This window comes from Physeter macrocephalus, chromosome 5, assembly GCF_002837175.3.
Source record: "Physeter macrocephalus isolate SW-GA chromosome 5, ASM283717v5, whole genome shotgun sequence".
NCBI classification, from domain to species: Eukaryota; Metazoa; Chordata; class Mammalia; order Artiodactyla; family Physeteridae; genus Physeter; species Physeter macrocephalus.
This window is the reverse complement of record NC_041218.1, coordinates 82,323,679-82,349,146: the sequence shown is the minus strand read 5'-3', so window position 1 is coordinate 82,349,146 and position 25,468 is coordinate 82,323,679. Positions and strand designations below refer to the sequence as shown.

Below are 25,468 nucleotides of genomic sequence, written 5' to 3'. Positions count from 1 at the left end.
ACCTCGGGAGAAACGGAGTTCACACCAAAGCAGCAGCCTAGTTCTCAACACCGTGACGTGGTGGAAAGACCTTAGGCTTCTAAGACAAGTGAACCTGGTTTTAAGTTCTAAGTGCTACTTACTGGCCTCATGGCCCTATTCTCCTCTTCCTTCCATTTACCCAACATGCTGCTGCTAAAGCAATCATGCTGAACTACCATTCTGATTATGTTATACACGTATTCAGACTCTCCCACTGGCTCCTGCATTGCCTAGAAGATTAAGTTTCAACAGCACAGCAGTCAGTATTCTTCAGGATCTGGTCTAAACCCCATTTCCATCCTTAACTCTCACTCTACCCTGTTGATACCCACATGCCCCCACCTCACCTATCTACTTCAGCCAAGTCATTATTTCAAAGTGCTCTAAAATTTCTGACCTTCTTCCCTGTACTCTCTGTTCCCACTACCTATATGTGTGAATCAAAATGCCAACTACGATTCAAAGTCCAATTTTAAATTATATCTCCTCCAGGAAACTGCAAGTCCCAGCTTCTGTATACTTTCTTAGCATTTTACTTGGGCCTTTGCTATAGTTCTATTCAAATTGTGCTACCTGTGACAGATGTGTATGTATGTATCTTCTCCAATGCATTAGAAATATTTTAGGGTAGGGACTGTTTTATTCATCTCTGCATACTTCGTATCTCCATGACTGTTTCTAGAACGTAGTTGAATCGTCTCTAAAAATATGCAGTACTCTTCTATCTCAGTTAGAAATGGCAGCACATAGAAATCATGTGCTGATTCTATGTCTTGTTTAGATAATAACCATGAGAGCAAATATTTAGATAATACTATGTTTCAGGCACTGGCCTAGGCTACTAATACGTCAATAGATTGTCTTATAAAAGCTGTGAGATAAATACTATGATTATCTCTCTTTTACAGATGAGAAAACTGAGAAACAGAGTTATGGAATAAGCTGACCAAGATCACTCATCTCCTAAGTGCTGGACCAGATATGGGAGTTCAGGCCATGTGGCTATAAAATGTGTTCTTTGCTATTACATTCTGCTACTTTTCAAAAGGTCTTATAATATCTGCAAATGGAAATAAGTTAAAATAAAACAAAAAATAATTTGTTGGCTCTTTCTGTCAAATATCAAAAGAAAATGTAATTGTTGATCCATTATTTCTCATTCTAGAAATGAAATGTTGATCAGAAAGAATGAAGACAAACTTTCAACCAATAAAGAAACACAAATAAAGGTACCATGGCTAATGCTTCTTTATGGTAATACAAATAAACCTGATAAATATGAATTAGGAAATAAATTTTTCTCATGGAATACGGAAAACAGCACAAAAGCGTTTTCAATAATTGTTAGGTGCTATATGAAAAAACTTTACTTTGTGTAATATCTAGAGGGATTTTTAAATCATTACTAGTTTTGGTTTACTAATTAATATTATTATTCACCATTTTGAAATATTATCATACATTATTGAAATATTTTAGAGTCACAGGAAAAGTTTTTAAATCCTCTTTTTAAGACTAGCTTGAATTACTCAATAATTATGTAAATTTTACTCTTAAATGCTCCTTAAATGCTAGCAATATACCAGGATGTTTTGTCTTTATTCCTTTGCTTCCCTTTCTTGATCATATTTTTAACATAAATATTTAGTTTTTTGTGAATTACATGTTTAACGCTAAAAAAACTTAACTCATTAATTTTGCATGCATATATTTAAATCCCCTTAGATTTAACTCAAATTAAATTTCACCAGACTGAAGTTCAAACAACTATGCATCATGTAAAAACAACATTTAATATTGCTGAGTGTACAGCTGCTAACTAGAGAATTTAATAATAACATAATAAACTTTCATTATCTCTTTTGGCCACATCTTGATATTGCACTAAGTACAGATAAATTGGGGGTGGAGGATATGAGAAGAAACAGGTATATTCCTTTTCAAATGATCTAGATTGGAAGTTCTTCCTCAATACAAAATGATAATTTTAAAATTAAGTAGTGACGGAAAGGAAATTTAATGAGGAAGATTTTTGACTTTCCCGGTGGTCCAGCAGTTAAGACTCCGTGCTTCCAATGCAGGGGGCATGGGTTTGATCCCTGATCGGGGAAGTTCTGCATGCCATACAGTGCGGCCAAAAAAAAAAAAGCCAATTTAAACATGGATAGCTTTGTATTCTTGTGGCTATAGTCCTATCCCATTTTAGAGACCTTGGGGCTTCATCATAAATAAATGCTTTTTTCAAGAGACAGATACAGATGTAGGTTGTACAAGAAAACAGGAAAATCAAGTGAAAAGTGACTACCAGCACAGGTTTGTCTTTCTCTTTCCAAGTCTTCTGATTATACTACTGTCCTGCTATTGTCACATTATGATCAGTCTCAAGATACTTCAGTTTTTTCACCCAAATAATGATTTCCTCTAGCTCAGTCCAAACCTTTCTGTACCAAAAGCCTTTAGAGAAAGGTGAAAAGAAAAATAAATGTTTAAAAAAAAATTTCTTAGAAAGTTCCTGACGAAGTCAGAGTTTAATCTAAGTCGCATATTATCTGTGGATTTTAGAGACTTTTTAAGAGAGCAGAAGAAACCTTTTTTTGGCAGGTAGGACGTTCTCATATGAGGTAAAACAAATGGAATAATAAGGGTAGAATTTTTATACTGAAGAGTATGATTTACCACCAGGGTTGACTTTTCCATTTTTGAGTGAAGGTCAAGGGTTTTTTAGGAATGTGACCTAGATACAAGAGAGCAGAATTTCAGTGTGAAAGTATCATTACATAGTCTAGGAAATGCTATGAATTAATTTATAAAGCAAGGTCAGTATCAAAAAACACTAATATAATACAGTAAATCTATTAAATGGTAAGTTCTTATCTATCTCAAAATTGCATGGGAAAAATCAGTCCTATGTGTGTATCGTGATATAAGTTCTGATTATTACACAGTTGATGCTTGAACAATGTGGGTTTGAACTGCAAGGGTCCACTTAACATGCAGATTCTTTTCAGTGAATATGCACTACAGTACTACACCATTTGCTGACGTTGGTTGAATCTGCAGACATGTAACTGTGGATATGGGGGGCCAACTGTAAAGTTATACCTGGATTTTCAACTTCTTGGGGGTCAGCAGCCCTAACCCCCTGTGTTGTTCAAGGGTCAACTGTATATATAAGACAATTATTTATTTAGCTCTATATGTAGGAATACTATTTCCTAGGGCTTGCAGGGACATATAATACTCTAGTATATCACAATTTTAAATGTACATTACAATCACCTCTGAGAATTTTAAAAAGTACTACTTATTCCTCATTTTATTCTGGAGGAAAGGCCAAGGCATAGATGTTTACAAGATCCTTAGGTATTATTAACATTCATCCAAAGTAAAAACTATTACCATACTGTAAACAGGCTCCTTACCCTGTTTGCCAGTGGGGAAGTGGGTAGGTGCTTGGGGAGGGGGACAGTGGAAGGCAGACAAAATTAGTTTGAAAGTGGTTCTACAATAAGTACAATGGGATTCACAAGAAGGCAGACACTGAAGAGAACAGATTTATTGGACGATGTCAATATTAGAAACAGACACTTTCCTCTTTTTAGTGTCTACATTCCTTGCGTGCCCACATCTTCAAAGATGAATACAACTTAGTACCTACTCTTAAGGATCCAACTGACAAAGTACACTGATAAGTAAACAGCCAATTTTAATACAACATGGGAATCAAAATCAAACCAAGGGATAAGGAAGGGCTGGGAGAACCTTCTCCAATTCTACTTTAGAGGAGGAAGGAAATAGCTAAAACAACAAAAGCAAAAATTGGGTATGTGTGAAGGCTAGTCCAAAGAAGGAAAATGTAAGGATAAAGAAGCATTAAAGAGCAAACAGAGGTGACTGACATCACTGCTCATCAGGAAAATAAAAATCAAAACCACAATAAGCTAGTACCTCACACCGGTTAGAAAGGCTATTATCAAACAAATCAAAAGATAAGTGTTGGCAAGGATGCGAAGAAAATGGAACCCTTGAGCACTGTTAGCAGGAATGTAAATTGGTGCAGCTACTACAGAAAACAACATGGAGTTTCCTCAAAAAATTTAAAAATAGAACTACCATATGATCCAGCAATGCTACTTCTGGATACATATATCCAAAGGAAATGAAAAGTGAATGTCCAAGAGATATTCTGCACACCCATATTCACTGCAGAATTATTCACAGTAGCCAAGATATGCAAACAACCTCTGTCCATCAAGGGATGAATGGATTAAAAAAAATGTGGTATGTATATATACACACACACACACATACAAAAATACACACGGTGAAATATTATTCAGCCATAAGAAAGAAGGATATCCTGCCATTTAGAATGATATGAATAAAACTTGAGGGCATTATGGTAAGTGAAATAAGTCAGACAGAGAAAGACAAATACCGTATGGTACCACTTATATGCGGAATCTAAAAAAGCTGAATCCATTGGAACAAAGAGTAGAATGGTAGTTACCAGAGGCAGGATAGCGGGGGATGGGGGGGGAATGAGAAGATGTTGATCAAAGGGTAAAAACGTCTAGTTATAAGACACATAAGCTCTGGGGACCTAAAGTGCAGCATGGTGATTATAGTTAATACTGTATAATATCTTGAAAGTTGCTAACCAAGTAGATCTTAAATGTTCTCACTACAAAAAAGAGATGAGAATCACATGATGTGACAGAGGTGTTAGGTAAAGCTGTGGTGGTGGTCATTTTGCAATATACAAGTGTATCAAATCAACATGTTATACACCTTAAACATACACAGCGTTGTATGTCAATTATATCTCAACAAAGTTGAGAGAAAAAGTGCAAAAACAAGTGCTCCGATTGCCAATGTATTGGTGTGAACAAGTGGAGATTAAACTAAAAAGGTAGACAAGAGTAGATCCTGAGGACCTATCACAGCTAAACTGAGAAATTTATGATTATTTTTACTCAAAATTTTAATAAATGCTTTCTAAGATGAAAATTGTAGAGCAGGAGTTCTTAACTAGGGTCTGAAAAAAGAATTCAGGGAATGTACCAACTTTGATTGGAAAACAAATTACATTATTATTTGCACTAACCTCTAACTGAAATTTAGCTTTTCTATCTTATAAATGTAGAAAACTAACCTCAGTGGTATTAATAGTATCTGTGGCTTAAAAACCAAGATAAATAACAAATATTTTAATATTAACTTAGAGTTGCTGCAGGTATCTCAAAATATTATTGACACTCACCTTCATTTTGAAATTATGGTACTAATGAGAACTAAGACTTCTTATTTAATATTAATAAAGAAGCTACATGTTTTCATATTAGAAATTATTATTTTATATTATGATAGTGGTATTTCAATGTAGTTATATTTTAATAACTTTTTTCAATATTTTACTTTGTAATCCTACATATTTATTTAATGCATTTCAGGGTGCATAGACTTCACCAGACTGCCAAATGGATCCATGACATATAGAAAAGTTGAGAACCATATACAAAGCCCTATTTGTTGCTGATTTTGTAGCGAGAAAGAAAACAATAATGTAGAAAAGACAGAAGATAACCAGTCCTTGAGAAATGTCAATAGACTGGGATGCAGAGCGTGTGCAGATGAAATGGCGTTTCATAAAAGGAGAAAGAGTACGTTCACTAACAAGGAGGGAGGTAGAAGAAGTCAGGCAGAGTGAGGATTAACCTGTCTGATGGCTTCATATGATGGAACATATTACATACAAACCAAAGTGAATAAGAGGAGCCTACAGAGAGCTTATACATAGCTTATACATGTGTGCCAAGCACGGTTCTTGGTCCTTGGCATATATTAATTCAGTTTCATCCTTGGAGAGGCCTAAGATGTCGCCTTTAACAAGTGAGGAAGTAAAAGCATAAAAGGATTAAGGAATTTACCCAATGCTATAAATGCAGAGCCAGGATTTGAACCTAGAAATCTAATTTGTGTTCCTAATTCACTCTTCTATCCCTACAAAGGAAGTAGAGCTACAAGTAACACGACTGACTCTAATAACTAATACTGAATAAAACAAAACAGAAAAGCAACCCCAGGAGACTACAACATACTACTGTGCATCACTTTTACATAGCTCAAAAGAAGTAACACTGAACAGTATACTGTATAGGAAAACACTCGTTATGATAAAATAATTTTTAAAACTTTTGAAAAACAAAAAAATAAACAAAATTCAGCACAGTTAATTGCTTCTAGGCAGCAGGAGGCAAAGACGCAGGAGACAAAAGGTAGCTGCATCTGCAGTGGGAATGGTGATATTGTCATTCTTGAGTTGGGTGGTGAGTTCATATGTATTTATTTTATTATTATGCTTTCTAATATATTTACATTATTTATATCTTTTATGTATCACATATTACATTTTAAAAGATATTAAAAACTAAGAAATAGGGCTTCCCTGGTGGCGCAGTGGTTGAGAGTCCACCTGCCAATGCAGGGGACACGGGTTCGTGCCCCGGTCCGGGAAGATCCCACATGCCGCGGAGCGGCTGGGCCCGTCCGGAGCCTGTGCTCCGCAACGGGAGAGGCCACAGCAGTGAGAGGCCCGCGTACAACAACAACAACAACAAACAAAAACAAAACAAAACAAAACTAAGAAATAAATGGAAAGTGAGAAAGTGGGGAAAATGGGCTTTGGCTACTCTTCCAAGGTGACTGATCCCAGGGGAAGAAGCAGGGATGTGGTAGCACCAAGGAGATATATGTTTATGGTGGGACTTTTTAAATGAGAGGTCTGTATCCTGCTTATAAAATGATGGACTAGACACAGTGGTCTGACCTGAGGTAATTCTGCCTCCCAGGTGGTATCTGACAGTGTCTGGAGACTTTTTGATTGTCATGACTCGGGGGGAGCATTCTACTGGAGTGTATTGGATAGAAGCCAGGGATACAGCTAAACATCCTACAGTGGCACAGGACACCCTCTGCTCCAACCTAGACTTATTGCAAATATCAACAGTATTGAGGTTAAGAAACCCAGAGATAAAGCAGGAGAGATTGAAAATATAATAACAGGTAAATAATTGAAGGAGTAAGGTTCAGGAAAGACAGGAGGAGAGCTTGTCCAAGAAGCAGAAACATCACATCTTCGGAGCCTGGACAGCACTGAGGCACCAACTCTCCTTCTTAAGTCTACTTTTTTAAACAGCCTGTCTATGAAGTAGACCTTGTCTAACTCTGCTGTTACTGAAAATAAACGGAGAATGTCTATGTGGAGTTTTATTGCTAATCATTCTGTGGAGATAGGCAAGAAAAGTACAAAATAACAAATGCAGGTGGGGTGAAGTCACCTCAGAGCTAATGTAGCTTACGTCTCAGAATTCCTCGCGAGTACCCAGCCCTTTTGTGGCCCTGGGAGAGGTGTTAGCCATTTTGAAATTTAAGTTTGAATTCTATTTCCTGAAGTGGCCCAGCAAACTGTATATACTTCAGGCCCCACAAAACAAGGATTTACCCTTGAATGCAGCAAAGTTATTCAATTTAATAATTTGTGTAGCTACTTTCCTTGACATCCTTGCTGGATGGAACCCTGAAGCTTCAACAGCCAGACACTATTCTATTTAGCTCCCTAAGATGCAGTTCATAAAAACTCATCACTCTCCAGGTTTCTTATCCTTATATAGTCTTCACAGGTCATTTCCACCATTAAAGCAGTCTTTCTAGCATTAAAGGCCTCAGGGTACAATTAGGCCAAAACAATAAAGGATAAGTAGGTTATTCAATTTCCCCTACTCTAAAGCAGAATCACATTAAAGTGGGAAGCTGCTAACTCCTGGTCTTAGTTCCACATAGGAAATGAGGGCTCAGGAAAACTGTTAACGAGATTTTGTGTACATAAAAGTCATCTAGAAAGCATGTCATAAATGTGGATTTCAGGGACCCACTCCATGAGAGTTACAGGATCCAGATCCAAGGACAGCAATTTAAGAACTACTTCCTTAAGGCAAAGATTCTTAATCTTCTGGGTGTCGGATCTCTTGAAGGATCTTTCCATATTCACATACTTATAATTTTAATATGGAGATTTTATTAGTTTTCTATGGCTGCTATAACAAAATGTTACAGACTGGGTGGCTTAAATAACAGAATTTCTTTTCTCACACTTCTAGAGGCTAGAAGTCCAAGTTCAAGGTGTTGGCACGTCTGGTTTCTTCTGAGGCCTCTCCTTGGCCTGCAGATGGCTGCCTTCTCACTGTGTCCTCACATGGCCTTCCCTCTATGGGCACACATCCCTGATGTCTCTTTAATGTATCCAAATTTCCTCTTTTTATAAGAGCACCAGTCAGACTGGATTAGGCCCACCCTAATTGCCTCATTTTAACTTAATCACAACTTTAAAGTCACATTCTCAGGTACTGGGAGTTAGGGCTTCAACAAATGAATTAGGGGTTGGGGGAGGAAATCATCCCATAACAGAGATTATTCTATGGCCCCCATTCTAACCACCCCTAGCTTAGCTAATCCTTCAAAAAACTGGAGTGTGCAGATGATCTACCCGAGAGAAAAAGAAGGGGACCATGTGGTGAACACCACAGTTAGGAGGAAAATGACCATCCAAAAAAGGGAGAGGAAAATGCATTGAATTTGTCTGGAAAAATGAGGTCATTGATGGTCTTAAAGATCTATGTGTGCATACCTGGAAAAGATGAAAACTCGAATGTGAAAAGATATATGCCCCCCAATGTTCACATCAGCACTATTTACAATAGCCAAGACATGGAAACAACCTAAATGTCCATCAACAGATGAATGGATAAAGAAGATGTAGTATATATAAACAATGGAATATTACTCATGAAATAACGTCATTTGTAGCAACATGGATGGACCTAGAGATTATTATACTAAGTGAAGTCAGACAGAGAAAGACAAATAGCATATGATATCGCTTATCAGTGGAAACTAAAATATGACACAAATGAACTTATTTACAAAACAGAAATAGACTCACAGACATAGAAAACAAACTTATGGTTACCAGAGGGGACAGGCAGTGCAGGGAGAAATAAATTAGGAGTCTGGGATTAGCAGATATAAACTACTATATATTAAGTTGATAAACAACAAAGTCCTATAGCAGAGGGAACTATATTCAGTATCTTGTAATAACCTATAATGGAAAAGAATCTGAAAAAGAATATATGTATACACATATATACATAACTGAATCACTTTGCTGTACATTTGAAACATTGGAAATCAACAATACTTCAATTAAAAAAAATCCCCGAAAATGATATGTGTGTATAATACAAATATTGTATATTTATGTTTTATATATATAAATACATATACAATTTTATAATATATATTTTAGATAGACATTGAGAGAGAGAGAGAGAGCAATCCTCTCTTTTGAGAACTGTAGAGAAAATAAAATTAAGGATGATAGAAAAATCAAGGAAAGAGTTAAACACATTATGTGTCTCCACTTCATCCTGCAACTAAAACAGTAGCCAAAGGACATAATGCAAAAAGGACAAATAGAACTTGAGTGGAGATGCCAAAGAAATATTAGCAACATTTTGGAAGCTCTACAACATATGGACAAGTGTTGACTGGCTTTCCACACGAGAAAAGCTGAAATCTAAATGCCTGCAAGGTGAAGGGAGCCAATAAACAAGTTGATTCATGAAAAAGAACTTGAAAAATTCTCAGGAATTAGAAGTCTAGGGCTCCTCTAAAAACGGGAAAAGGGGTGGGTGTGGGTGAAATCAGGAGAAATCGATCACCGTCTGTATAATAAACAGCAGGCCAGACAACTGAGAACAAAACTCTGCCTTATAGGAGTCTCAGAAAGAGAGTCAGGAGGAAAATGGAAAGAAGGGAAAACATCAAAGAAATAATGAACATTTTCCAGAGCTGAAGGCCAAGGCTTTCCCCTGCAGAAGGCCCACTGTGTCTCAACACAGTGAATGAAAAACAGATCAAACCTTAAAGAAAATTTGAGAAAATGTTAAAACATAGAAGGGCATGAGGACAGGATTAGGGGAACAGGGTGGCAGGAAACAGCTTACAAATAAAATTTTGAAATTAGAATGGTATCGCACTTCTCTGCAGCTATACTCGAAGTCTGAAAACAATGGAACACTATCCTCAAAAATCTAGAGCAAATGATTTTCATTCTAGAATTTTACATTCATCTACAAATTCTGTGTGGAGTCTGAATAATATTTTTTTTTTTTTTTTTTGCGGTACGCGGGCCTCTCACTTTTGTGGCCTCTCCCGCTGCGGAGCACAGGCTCCGGACGCACAGGCTCAGCGGCCATGGCTCACGGGCCCAGCCGCTCCGCGGCATGTGGGATCTTCCCGGACCGGGGCACGAACCCGTGTCTCCTGCATCGGCAGGCAGACTCTCAACCAGTGCGCCACCAGGGAAGCCCTGAATAATATTATTTTTAAATATTAAAAAAACCTCAAAATTTACTTTGGATCTTTCTTCAGCAAGCTAACTGAAGGTGTGTTTCAGTAAAATGTCAGACTAAACTACGAAGTGGGAGGTTGAGGGGATGCTCCAGCATGATGGTGAAGTTCAACTCTGGGCTGACAAGAGAATCAGGAAAGACGCATCTCATTTAAAAATCAAAAACTGATTTGGAAAGCCATATGGTTTACAATATTGAGAGGAGTATAAGAACTCTGGTAGAAAGTTTGGTGAAAAATGAGTAAAAGTAATCTAAGCAAATGAAACAAAGAGAAAATATTTCATCTGGGGTGTCGGGAAGAAGTGTGATCCTTTTCCCAACTATAATAATGTAAATAGTTATTACTTAGCTAAAAGTTGTTACAGCTCTATTGGGAAAATGACTGGGCAGATGAGTAGGGGTTGCTGGTGAAATAGTGCAGATATTTTAGCTACGGTACTGCAAGAAAAGAAAGCTAAAATCCTCACCTTCCTTTACAAAAAGTCAACAGATATTATCTAAAATTAACAATACTGAGAAAGAACAGTACACAAATGTTATTTAGACATATGGAGGTAAGAACCAGAAGAAGTGAGAGTTTTACATGATTTCCTCTAGAGATGAGGAACTGTCAGGAATGAAGGTATGCTGCTTTTTATGATACATTTTTAAAAAATGACTTTAAAAAATATGGACATTGTACATTTCGACAAACATAAAAATAAATAAGTAAAGTATAAAGAAAATGTATTATGTAATACATACATTTATGCCAAAAATATCCTATGGTCTATAAATATTTCTGCATGTTTTATATAAGGTTGATATATCAATATTTCTGGGAACATATTAGCTCAATTCAACTCTATAAGCATAGATTATAAGAACCATTTTTCTTCTTACAGTTAATCTTTCTCAGAAAAGTTGGGTGCTCGCCTATTTTAATATACTTTAATCCTTCAGGTTTAAAAAGCATCCACCTGAATTAGTGATCTTACCAACAGAAATACATGAGTTAGCTACACTGAGTTCACACATCCGTATTTATTCAGGCTGGGATTTCTGGAGTAATAAGGCCTAAAGGCACTTTAAATCGGCATATTCCAAACCCGGGTGTCAGGACTGTCGGTGTGGTGACAATGGCCATCAGGCTAGAGAAACGTCCAGTGCACCAATCAGAAGTCTTCTGGGGACACAGAGATCTGTGGTGTGCTAGCAAAGTTTATTCTCCATCATTTATAACTTTTTCTCAAAATGATTTTAATGAATATTTTATTTATTTCAATAATATTATCAGTCAGAATGTTAAATGGCCAAGACAATGAAAAATCTAATCCAAGTAACACCCACGCAAGAAGGTATCTCCCTTACTCCTTTTCTTTCTCTCCTGAAATATAGTTTGCTGTTTCCATACCTCTCTATAGTCACTGCTGATGTGTTCTAAGCTGAGGGAATACACAAGATCCTTGCCTCCCACGAAGAGTCTCTCTTGATATTCATCCAGCAGCATTGTCTGGAGATCAAGAAATCCAAAAGGGCTATGAAAGACTGACGTTCTGTTTAGATCCAAGAGCTCTGAAATGCAAAAGCAAATGTACACTAAACACAAGAGAAAATACAAATACCTTTATAACACTTTTCTCATGGCTCTATTTTCATACCTATTAATACTGTGCAATTAACATTCATTTTATCATAAACACAAAGTCTTTAAAATTTATTACTCAAAAAGATTAAAAATATATAGTGCATCAATAATACTTAGTTGTGTATTTGAAAGTTGCTAAGATAGTAGATCTTAAAAGTTCGAATCAACAGAAAAATATTCTATGTCAGGTGATAGATATTAACTGAACTTATTGTGGTAACTAAGCATTTCTTGATATGTACATATATGAAATCAATATGTTGTAACCTTAAACTAATACATTATACATCAACTATAATTCATTAAAACTGGAAAAAAATTTTTAAAAATTTGTTCAGTGTGTAAAGAAAAGTACAATGGAAATAAGTTGTGATATGCACAAATTAACATTTTTATAAGTTTATTAATTGAAAAGCTTTGATTCAACTTAATAGGTAAGGTAAATATGTTTTTAAATACAAAAAGAATTATTTTTCACCAACTTTAATGTAAAGTGCTACACGGAAAAGTCATTCCATTATGACTTTTATATTTACGTTTCTATGTATAACAAAAATCCCAATTCTACAATAAATATTCCCAAAGCAAGTCCATTTAATTCCAGATGAACAACAACTCAGAAAAAATGTTTCCACTTGAAACTGGTTTTGAAAGTCACGTCCAAAATCAAATTGTCCAAGAATGGAAACTATCAGGGTTGTTAATGTGGTAGTATTCAGTACAGTGGGAATGACTGTTAAAACTGATGGGGAACTACTTTCTACCACTGTGATTTGGGCTGGTGTTTTTGCATTCACCCCTACTTCAGAAATTACAAATTATTTGTTTTAGTTAACATACATTTAATTTTAGAAAGCCAGAATCTGGCAAACCTCTCATATGTGTGTATTTGTTTGTTTGTTGAAGCTATTTAATTGCATATGGCAGTTCACTACTTAAGGTTGGTAAATGATAATGTGAGAGCCTTTGAGGATGAGAGAGAATTAATACGAAACCCTGCATGCTCAAGATTTCTTAAAGAGGCTCCTTGGAAATATTGACAAGTTAGAAGATAACTTCAGTTCCCAAAGGTCAGCTCCTAATGCATCTGACAAAGAAGGTGAAATACTGGTAACCAGAACACTCAAACCCAGACAGCAGTATGAAATATGAAAATCTACAGCACTTTGCCCACTCTTACACTGCCTATTTCTGAGAAAAGAGAAATGAAGTATCTTTTCCCCTCTATTACGAATGTATTAACTTCTATTTCTCTACTCTGAAACTGTTGATGTCCAAAGTTTTGTGGAATGGGGCTAATTCTAAACCTTTAGTTAAAACAACCAATTTTGCTAACATCAAATTATCATTTATAAAGGTAAAATTTGTGATACTGAATCATTTGACCATTCACCTAAATGAAGAACTTAAAGTTTTGAGGGAAAGATGGAAATAATAATAAGGTGCTTTATTTAGAGAAGATGAAAATAGGAATTTGAGAGATTAGGGGTTCTTGAATCCTGGAAGACAAATTTTTCCCACTCAGTAATTTTGTCAAGGTAGAATCACATTGTTTCCCTTCCTAACTAGGCATTCACAAACAGAGATGCATATTTTAGGGATTCAATACCATAACAAAAATATATATCAGAGCTCTCCACTGCCATCACACCTTGTCTTCACATGTAATCACTTATGGTTTTACATCAGGGCTGCTAAGTGGAGTATTTTCCAGAAAAGGCTCCCCAGTTATTCTAGTATGTTGTTAAAATTCCTCAAGTATTATGCATAGTAAAATCATTATCTGAAAAGATTCAACTGTTCAAAGAATGGATACACACTAGCTAGAATTAGCAGGTCTCTAAACTACAGACTTACCAAACACAGTAATGTGCAAAGCTTAGGAGAATAAGTTGGCTGGAAAATGAGAGAAAGCCATGAAAGGAATCAAACATGAGGGCGCTACCCTAAAGTGTTGCCACAGTGGAGTAGTCAGTGCCAATTTTTAAAAGTATTAATTTGAAAGAGAGGCAGCTCAACCAGTAAAGGAGGCACTCCATAAATGAATTCCATCTAGGGATGGAATGACCTTGCTTTTTCCCAATGAGTCATTAGGACCTCATTACCTCTGTATATACATAGACATATAGACATCAAAACGTCCACTTGTTTTCATGACGTGCCAACTTCTGCAATGCATACTATGCTTACTATAATTTTTATAGTTTAAAGGTCATCGTTCCTGTTTCTTTGTCAGTAATAGAGACTAACTACTGGCCCATCAGTCTTATTTTCTTCTAATCAAATTTTATTCTGACCCATCTTCCCATCGCTATGACGAAGTCTATCTCATGAGACCACAAAGATGAACTCATGTTCCTGTGGAGATGTAGATTGGAAAGTGCAAAGGGAAAAATTTCAACAAATGCAAATTTTTTAACTGTTCATTTCTTACAGCCTTTACATGTATCAATTTTTTTTCCACCACAGTAAACAACCACAGTGTAACCGTTTGAATTACCACTGTCCTTTATTTTACTTATGAAGAAACTCAGGTGCCCAGAGAATAAATGACTATCCTACAGCTATATACTATTACAATGAAAAATCACTCAAATTACAAAAAAAAAAAAAAAAAAAGTGAGAATTAAGGTACAACAGATGTATATGCCACAATGAAAGTCCTGTAGGCTGAGAATCTGAAGAGCCAGGTTCTGGTCTTGGCTTTGCCATTAATTACCTGAGTAACTATGAACAACCACTTAACCGCTTTAGATTGGTTTCCTCACATGTTAATCACCCTTGTACACTCAAAATTATTAATTCTTTGACTAAATTGTATTTCTAAAATGGAGGTGATAAAACATTGTTAAAAAAAATAAACAAAACCCAACCACAGATATTTCATGGCCTTTCAAAGTACAGTGCTGAATCTATATTTTTTGGAATCTTAACAAATGGAGGGAGTGATCAATGAACAAGTCTACATATCCCACGACCCTTATTTAAGCTTGCCTAAAAGGAGGTAGTTAAAATATTCATTTATGACTTCTCATATATTTAAATGATTATAGGGTCAGGGAATACTTTTAGGTTATCAGGAATTTTGGAGCTAATTTATTTTGATTCATTCATATCACCTCAGAGGAAATTGTTGCCAAGATATGTTTGGATACATAAAATTGAATATCATGTACATGCCTTAAGCAGTAAAGTTAAGAAATTTCATTTCACTTACAAAGACACTTCCTGGGATAATTCCTAACTTATTTTTTAAAAATATAAGATCCAATAAATAGACTGCAGTTTTCTTTAAACATGTTCCCAATATGAGAGCTGTGCATTCAATGTTTCTGCAACTCTCCACTTTGACCATCACCACCCAACAGAATAATGCCAACGACTGATTCCTAAGAAGTTCAGGCTTTTCAGTGGAAATTTCTGAATCAAGGGACTAACCACTGTCTGTGATTCTCCAACATACTCGACTTTAAGTCAGGAAAGGTTAAAAGTACCCGTTATGTGTAAATATTTGTGTTGTAGACATATCTGGAATAATGGACACAGAGGCATTCTAAAATAGAAACATTTTTTAAAGGTTGTGTGTATTTACGCTTTAATATTGACTCTAATTTTCTACTTTTATTTATTTGATTATTTAACTTGCATCTTTCCAAAAAGGATCTGAGATGACTCATACAAATATATTCAGTTGAACAAACAAATACATTGCTAGGGGTGCTAAAATGAAGGGAAATAAAAAACAAAGAAAATAAGATGGGAACGGTGGAATAAATGCTATTCAGTGAAAGTTATTCTCTAATATCCTATACACTGTTAAAGTGAGTATCAAAATTGACCCCAGGCTTCTTAAAATTCAAATTAAAAGTCACTATAATACAGGAGAAAAACTATATCAATTGCTTAAGAGTACTGCCTGATGTGATGATCAACTTTAGGTCTCAACTTGACTAGATCAGGGTTGTCCAGATATTTGGCTAAACATCTCATTTAATCATGGGCACTTCCACGAAGTAGGACCTACAATTACCTCCGTTTTCTAATTTCAAAAAGAGAGTTTTTAAGAGATTCAGTGCACAGCAAGGTTATTTGGTCATTGTTGGTGCCAAAATTTGAATAAGAGGTTGACTGGAGAGCTTTGCTACTAATGATCCATGTGAGATGGGGTGTTTATCACCACTGTATACTCACAGAGCTTAGTCATGCCCAATTCTGATCCCCAGAGACAAAGAGCATCAAGATTGTTTGACTTGTTAAAAGCTTGTTCCTTATAAACAGTGACTCCATAACCTTATATAGAAAACTCCCTATAGAAGCAACTAAGAAGAAAAGTCTAGTCTATTAAGGGATTATAATGTTTCTGAACTTGAATACATTTTTGCAGAGCTTGATATTAATAATAAAGTAAAATGGAAGGTTTTCCCAATATGCAATAGCTGGGGCTGATATAATTCAAAACAATTCAACAGCAAGAACATCAAGAGGAAAATTTAGGTTAATATCAATTTTAATTTTAATTACCTTTCATATGTATTTAAAAAGCTGTCTCAGAAAACTACGGACGTGTTCATGTTGCATTATTAATTGGTGACATTTTCAGTTTTATACACCTTACTTTAAGAAAACTGAAATGTTTGTAGATAACTTGTGATAGAGTTTCAAAATGAATTGAAAAATTTTTTGGTATATACATAGGCAAACAAAACAAAACAAAACAAAAGCCTCAAGCAGGATGCTTTCCTCCTTCTTTAAGAATATTTCCTCTTTTTAGTTTTAGAGCCAGCATTTTAAGTCATAATAGTGGTCTTAGCACCAAATTATAGTTCGTGGACTTGGCATATTTACCAAGCAACGGCTGACCTATTTATCCCTCTGTACTGCTGCAAGCTGCTTAGATGAAAGAATCAGAAAACATACAGGAAGAGGGGAATAAAGAAACTCTAATCTCAGGTAATCTCCAGAAAACACAGTGCAAATAATGGACACTGCTGACTCGGGTAAACGGAGGAAGCTCATCTTGAGTTCTTCCTACTCTAAAAATAACACGAATTACTTGGGGGAGGCAGTGGACAAAGAAACAAGACTAAACTGGGATGCACCAACTCAGGGTTCATCCGGAAATTTTCTCAAGAGGGAACTAATTATTATTGCTAAGCTGCCTGCTAATTATCAGCTGTCAATGAAGGCATACTCAGAGGATTTAGTCATTTCCTCTCATGGTCTTTCTTTTAAAACTGCAAGGGAAATAGTCTTAAAACTCACTGACATCAATATATTATAGAGACAGTTCTCCTCACTTTGTCAAAATATATTTAAATTCCACACATCCATGTACAAGATGGGGGAGGACAGAGTACATATTTTTAAGTTCTCAAACAAAAAATAGATCTCCTAGGGATGGGTGTTTCCTTTTTTGAATGCATACTTCTACCAGTCATCTGCAAAGTAGTGACTTCCTGAGGCCCAGGACTTTAAACTTTTTATTATTTTCCAAATCAATTCTTTTATTCAATGTCTTAAAGTTAATTCAACAATAAAATATTGAATCACACACAAAGTCAACATTATTAAAGAAAATGAAATGTAGAAATAAAGGTTAGAAATTTCTTCAACTTCTTAACAATTCCAAAGGAAAAGGTTTCTTACTACATGCTTTGATGATTTTGACAGACCTGATCAATACTCACTAATGGCTTGTAATAACGTTGAAACAGTGGTAAAGAAATAAGCAATTAACTTTTTTTAAGTGTAAACAGGGCTTCCTAATTGGTCTTCCCAGCAATGGACTGTGGCCAGCCTTTCAGGCACCTTCTGAACTTGTAGATTTCTATCTTTCTTACTATCTTTCTTACAAGTCAAAGGTCCACAACAGGCATTGTGGTGTTCCAACTTTTAATCATAAACTGCTTCCAGCAAAAGCAGAAAAAGTACACATGAATAGCCTAGGCATTAAACAGCCTTTTATTTCCTCAGTCAAGAAAAATAATAGTGTCAGAATTTTAATATTCCTTATGTTCCTATCTTATATAAATTATCATTATTCAGTATTATACATGATATTCTGCCTTACAGGTCTCTGAACTCCTCCATGAACACAAGGGCACCAGGGGACAAAGGTTACACAGAATCACTGTCCATGCATGTACTGTATGTGTGTGAGTGCACATACTTAAATCATTGAACTGAACAAAATCATAGAATATAAAGTGCTACTCCATAAAAGTCAATGATTTAACAATTGTTGATTGCCTCCTAAATGTTTAATTACATTTTATTCCAAGGGAGGCCAAAGGAGCAAATCCTAAGTGAACAGCTTCTGAAGCCGAGCCTGCAGGCCAGAGGGACCCTGACCTGGGACCACCCTGTGTCCTTCATTCAACATTCCTTTGGGGCCTTGTAAACTAGGACATGTTATTCTAAATATAATAGAAAGGCCCTCAAAGGTTTTAAGAGCAAGTACATGACTGGATTTATTTTAAAAATACCAACTGGTTTTGATGTGCATAATTGCCAGCAGGGGGCAAAAGTTGAATAAAAGGAGGTAGGGAGAAAATATACATATTTTATAAGCAGGTGAAGAGAATGATAGTAGTAAAGCATGGTGCACTGTGAAGGCAGAGACCTGAAAGATTAAGTGGAAGAAAGCTAGGCATCAAATTTTACACAATACGGTAAAAGTCTTTTTTAAAATTAAAGCTGTTTACGATTGGGATAACAGATTGTAATTCATTTTGATGAAGCATTCAATGCATACTGAGATGCTCTGCATTAGGTACTAGATCTGGGGTTTCAGAGTGATACTAAAAATCAATGTAATTATGTAAAAATAAATCAGATTTTGGCATTCATTTTATTTCTGTAAATCAATTTTAGAGGTAAGTTTTTTCAGGCTTACATCCTGGATAAAATCAGGCCTGTTTACTTTTTTTTTTTAAGAAAATATTTTTTATGGTTCAGAACCAGAAAAAATATAAAGATTTACAATGATAGATTCCCTTCCATCTGGCCTCACTCTCCCTGTACGGTTCTCACTCCTTCACCCTGAAGGGTCAAACCCTGTCTACTTTCTTGGGTATTCCTCCAGAGTTTCTTACACCTACACAACAAATAAGGTAAATATATAGATAGGTCTTTAATACTTTCCTAACTTTTTGTATATAAAAAGAATCATAATATAAGCTCTGTTGTTTACTTCGCTTTTCACTTTGTATACTTTAAAAGTCTTTCTGTACCAAAACTCAGAGAGGATACAGTTGCATGATATCCCACTTTATGAATCAGCTATTGGCAGGCACTGCATTCTTATAAATTTTTCTATTAAAAATAGCACTACACATGATATCACTTATCTGTGGAATCTAAAAAAAAATGATATAAATGAACTTCTTTACAAAACAGAAAGACTCACAGACATAGAAAACAAATTTATGTCACCAAAGGGGAAAGTGTGTGGAGGAGGGATAAATTAGGAACTTGGGATTAGCAGATAAAAGCTACTATATATAAAACATAAACAACAAGGACCTACTATATAGCACAGGGAACGATATGCAATATCTTGTAATAACCTATAATAGAAAATAATATGAAAAGGAATATATATATAAATGTATAACTGAATCGCTCTGCTGTACGCCTGAAACTAACGCAACATTGTAAATTAACTACACTTCAATTTTTAAAAATGGTTTAAAAAACAGTGCTAACAATGTGTATACATGAATATATGCCAAGTCACATATGTGAAAATATATTTGTAATATACATTTTTAGAGTGGAATTACTGGGCCTAAAGAAACATGAGTTCATAATTTTTTACAGATACTGCCAATATGCCTCCATAGGAATTATATCAGTTTAATATTCTACTACTATATGTGAGAGTGACTGTTGTGCATCACTTAAGAGAACAGTATGTTATTAAAACTTAGGATTTTTGCAGATCTGATTGTGGAAATACAAATTAATTTTCTTATTATGGATGAAGATAAGCATCCTTTCCTATATCTCAGAGTACCTTATTGTCACTTTTTGTCATTTTTCTCTTTATGTCCATTGCCTATTTTTCCACAGGATTAAAGGTGCTTTGTCAACATCTGAATTTAAGAAATGTTTAAACTGTTAAGTTTTATGTTTTGTGACATCATGGTTGAGAGATGAAGGAGGCAAGGTTCTTAAATGTAGAAATTTGTGCTTCAACCATGTTAGAAACATATTTTTAATGTGTTATAGTTTTGCTTTAGTAAGTAGAGTTAACTCTTGATTATCCAGGGTAATTAACCAGTTTGTCATTAACAGCTCACCAAAAAAATGTTATAAATCAAGGAACATGCTCAGTCTCCCGGAGGCTGAACTGGGTGTCAACAAACTCCCAGGCACAGCTGTTCAGCTGGGGAGCCCTATGTGGGTCAGGAAAAGTGGAGCCTTGGCCACAGTGGAGGTGCCACCGTTGGGGCGGTGACAGTGGTTTTACAGCCAGAGGCCTTTGTGAGATGTTTCCTCCTCCCTAAGGAGACCACGGTTGATGCAGACGTTTTCCTCATCCATTCTCCCTGCCTTCAGGACCATGTTTTCCAACTGGCCTCTTCAGACTCCAATCCCCTTCAGACTTCCTCTGGATTTTTCCTAAAGCTCCATTTTTGAAGATCCCCATTGAATCCATTTTTACTCATTTGGTTTTGCTTTAACAATTATTTCCAGTCACTCATGATTCCCAAATCCACAACCCTTTCTCATACACAGATTAACTAGGAGTTATATTAAGAAGCATAATATTTTCTTAATAATATACTCACTACTATAAAATATCAGAAATGTTGTGATTAACATGCAGTTTCCCAAGGCCACTACTGTGGAGGTCAATTTTTACTTATAGTCAGGCTTTTATTGAACACTAGCCAACGAGAAAGTTTCTTTCACATGGAGGGGAAAAATGACTCACTCAAAACTGACCTTTCAACCCTACTCTTCTTAACTTGACTCTGTGTTGATTTCTGGACACTTGTTCATGAGAATTCCAAAATTCTAAGTAACAAGTATTCTACAAGATGTTTTAAATGCTCAGTCAGAGCAGAAGTTAACAAAGCCAAGAATATGTGTGAAATACCGTAATGTTTTCTATACTGTTAGTCATTTAAAATTTATCAAGAGGAGGGGTGTGAAAGGAAACATGTTCCTAGAAGTCCAACGAAGTGCTCTCAGCATTATCATAGTGTGCTATAGGTCTGATCATCATCTGAACATCTTCCTTTCAAAATATTTTCATATAATCTATGTAATTATCTGTGATAATAAAGCTTTGATTTCATTTAGTTACTTGTTACTTATTTCTTAATGTGAGACATGTATAAATAGCATTCATTTTACAGTAATATCTCAAAAGCCACTTTTTCTGGATTATGTCATTTCACTATGGATTGACTCTCATTTAATATTTAAAACTTGAATAATAAAACACAACTGTTCTATATATTTACACTGTATTCTGTCTTAGAATTGGATTTAAGATAAATGAGCAACAGTACTTCATAATGCATTTCCTCTAACACACACTGAACAATCCTGACTCCCATCACTCAAACTACACCCCACAAAAAACTGCTTTCTGTAAGATACTTTTGATTTTTGAACAAAGTTGGCTAAAGTATACACAATTGTAATTAGCATAATTAGCTATTAAATTATAAATATATTTCAATAATATCTTGACCCAGAAGTGCTCTATGCTATAAAACTAATACATTTTATACAGACTATATGTTTAATTGAAGTTAGGTCATGCTAAGAAGGTGACTAGGTCTATCAGCCACTTTTTCATCTTGTAGTTGATCATTTTAAATGTTAGACTAATATAACTTGCTAATACATAGCATAAATTTTATGGGCTTTTCCCCCCAGTTTTATTGAGATATAAGTGAAATGTAACATTGCGTTAGTTCAAGGTATGCAACATAATGATTTGATATACATATATAGTGAAATGATTGTCACAATAAGTTTAGTTAATATCCATCATTTCAGTTACAATTTTTTTATGACGAGAATTTTTAAGATCTACTCTTTTATCAACTTGCAAATATACTGATACAATATGGTACTGTTTATAGTTATAGACACCAGGCTCTACATTACATCCCCATGGCTTATTTATAACTGGAAGTTTGTACCTTTTGAACACATTCACCCATTTCCCCCACACCTAAATTTTTATGTTTCTGTTGAAATTCTGTACCTTTCTATAACAACTTTATTGATCATTGGTCTATAATGTTTTCTCTAATAAATACTCCATCACATAACAACAAACAAGCAAATTAACTAAAACTGGAATCGAATTTTTACTTCATCATACACTGGTTCAAATATTTGATATCTGAAATTCTTCAAAGTAATATGATACTCAATTTCTTGCCTCCTATATTGACCCCCAAGTCCATACTCATTTAGCCAAATACCTACTTGCGATCTTCTCCTGGACTCTAACAAACTAGCTTTTCCAATTGAGCAAATGAAGAATAACTCCTGATTTCCACCTATAAACCAACTCCTCTCTCAGACTTCCACTCTCAGTAAATGGTTCTTTGGATCTCGCCAAAAATCTAGGATTTGTCCTGATTCTCCTTTCCCTGAATGCCATACTATCGGTCCTCAACATCTCACTACAACTACCCAACTGGACCAGTGAAACGGCTTCTGATTTTCCTGCTTCTACTCTCCCCAACTCTCCCTTCCACCCAATTGGTTTAAAAATAGTAGCCTTTAAAAATATTAACTTGGGGCGGGGAGGACCTTCAAGATGGCAGAGGAGTAAGACGGGGAGATCATCTTCCTCCTCACAAATACATCAAAAATACATCTATATGTGGAACAACTCCTACAGAACACCTACTTAATGCTGGCAGAAGACCCCACACTTCCCAAAAGGCAAGAAACTCCCCACGTACCTGGGTAGGGCAAAAGAAAAATGAAAAACCAGAGACAAAAGAATACAGACAGGACCTGCACCTCTGGGAGGGAGCTGTGAAGGGGGAAAGTTTCCACACACTAGGAAGCCCCTTCACTGGTGGAGACAGGAGGTAGGGGGGAAGCTTCAGAGCCACAGAGGAAAGTGCAGCAACAGGGGTGCAGAGGGCAAAGCGGAGAGATTCCTGCACAGAGGACCGGTGCCGACCAGCACTCACGAGCCTGAGAGGCTTGCCTACTCACCCACTTGGGGGAGTGGGGGCTGAGAGCTGAGGCTCAGGCTTCTGAGGTAAGATCCCAGAGAGAGGACAGGGGTTGGCTGCATGAAGACCGCCTGAGAGGGGTCTAGCCAGGAGGGAGTCCGGAAAAAAGTGAGGACCTGCCGAAGAAGCAAGAGACCATTGTTTCGGGGTGTGTGAGGAGAAGGGATTCCTTCCCTGTGTGCCCACAGAAGTCAGAGCACCACGTAAGCGAGTTCCAGAGACAGGTGTGAGCCACTGCTCTCAGCTCAGATCCCAGAGACGGGCATCAAACACCATGCTGCTGCTGCAGCCACCAAGAATCCTGTGTGCAAGTGCAGGTCACTATACACCCCCCACCCTGGATAGCCTGTGCAGCCCGCCACTGCCAGAGTCCCGCAATCCAGGGACAACTTCCCCAGGAGGACACATGGCGTGCCGCAGGCTGCTGCAACATTACATTGGCCTCTGCCACTGCAGGCTTGCCCCGCATTCCAATTGTGACTACCATAACCTTCCCTCCCCACCAGCCTGAGTGAGCAAGAGAGCCCTAATTAGCTGCTGCTTTAACCCCCTCTTATCTGGGCGGGGAACAGATTCCTGAGGGTGACCTACATGCAGAGGCGGGGCCAAAATCAAACCTGAACCCCAGGACCTGTGTAAACAAAGAAGAGAAAGGGAAATTTCTCCATGCACCCTCAGGAGCAGCGGATTAAATCCCCACAATCAACTTGATGTACCCTGCATCTGCGGAATACCTGAATAGACAATGAATTGTCCCAAAATTGAGGTGGTGGAATTTGGGAGCAACTGCAGACTGAAGGTTTGCTGTCTACGACTAATTTGTTTCTCATTTTTATGTTTATCTTAGTTTACTTTTTAGTGCTTGTTATCATTGCTGGATTTGTTTATTGGCTTGGTGGCGCTCTTCTTTTTTTTAATTTTAATAATTTTAAAAAATACTTTTAATTTTTTTTTTCTTTCGCTTTTTCTCCCTATTCTTCTGAGCCGTGTGGCTGACAGGGTCTTGGTGCTCCGGCGTGGGGTCAGGCCTGAGCCACTGAGTTGGGAGAGCCGAGTTCAGGACACTAGACCACCAGAGACCTCCTGGCCCCACGTAATATCAGTCGGCGAGAGCTCTCACAGAAATCTCCGTCTCAACACTAAGACCCAGCTCCACCCAATGGCCAGCAAGTTCCAGTGATGGATGGCCCATGCCAAACAACTAGCAAGACAGGAACACAACCCACCCATTAGCAGAGAGGCTGCCTAAAATCATAACAAGGTCACAAACACCACGAAACACACCACCAGATGTGGTCCTGCCCCACAGAAAGACAAGATCCAGCCTCATCCACCAAAACACAGGCACCAATCCCCTCCATCAGGAAGCCTACACAAGCCACTGAACCAACCTCACCCACTGGGGGAAGACACCAAAAACAAAGGGAACTATGAACCTACAGGCAAAAAGGACACCCCAAAGTTAAAAAAATGTGAAGACAGAGAAATATGCAGATGAAGGAGCAAGGCAAAAACCCACCAGACCAAACAAATGAAGATGAAATAGGCAGTCTACCTGAAAAAGAATTCAGAGTAATGATAGTAAAGATGATCCAAAATCTTGGGAAAAGAATGCAGAAAATACAAGAAACGTTTAACAAGGACCTAAGAGAACTGAAAAGCAAACAAACAATGATGAACAACACAATAAATGAAACCAAATACTCTCCAGAAGGAATCAATTGCAGAATAACTGAGGCAGAAGAACAGATAAGTGACATGGAAGATAAAGTAGTGGAAATAACTACCACAGAGCAGAATAAAAAGAATGAAAAGAGATGAGGACAGTCTCAGAGACTTCTGGGACAACATTAAATAGACCAACATTTGAATTATAGGGGTCCCAGAAGAAGAGGAGAAAAAGAAAGGGTCTGAGAAAATATTTGAAGAGATTATAGTTGAAAACTTCCCTAACATGGGAAAAGAAATCAAGTCCAGGAAGCGCAGAGAGTCCCATACAGGATAAATCCAAGGAGAAACACATCAAGACACATACTAATCAAACTATCAAAAATTAAATACAAAGAAAAAATATTAAAAGCAGCAAGGGAAAAGCAACAAATAACATACAAGGGAAACCC

At 36.6% G+C, this 25,468-nt stretch overlaps 1 protein-coding gene across 1 annotated transcript in view; it reads right to left on the bottom strand.

The window, feature by feature from the left end:
• The window catches only part of SEMA3E (semaphorin 3E), a 272,918-nt gene that overhangs the window by 107,627 nt on the left and 139,823 nt on the right, over positions 1-25,468 (bottom strand). Inside the window, exon 2 of the mRNA XM_007108525.3 lies at positions 11,890-12,050. Within this exon, the coding sequence (XP_007108587.1) occupies positions 11,890-12,050 (161 nt within the window). The remainder of the gene's footprint in view (positions 1-11,889; positions 12,051-25,468) is intronic.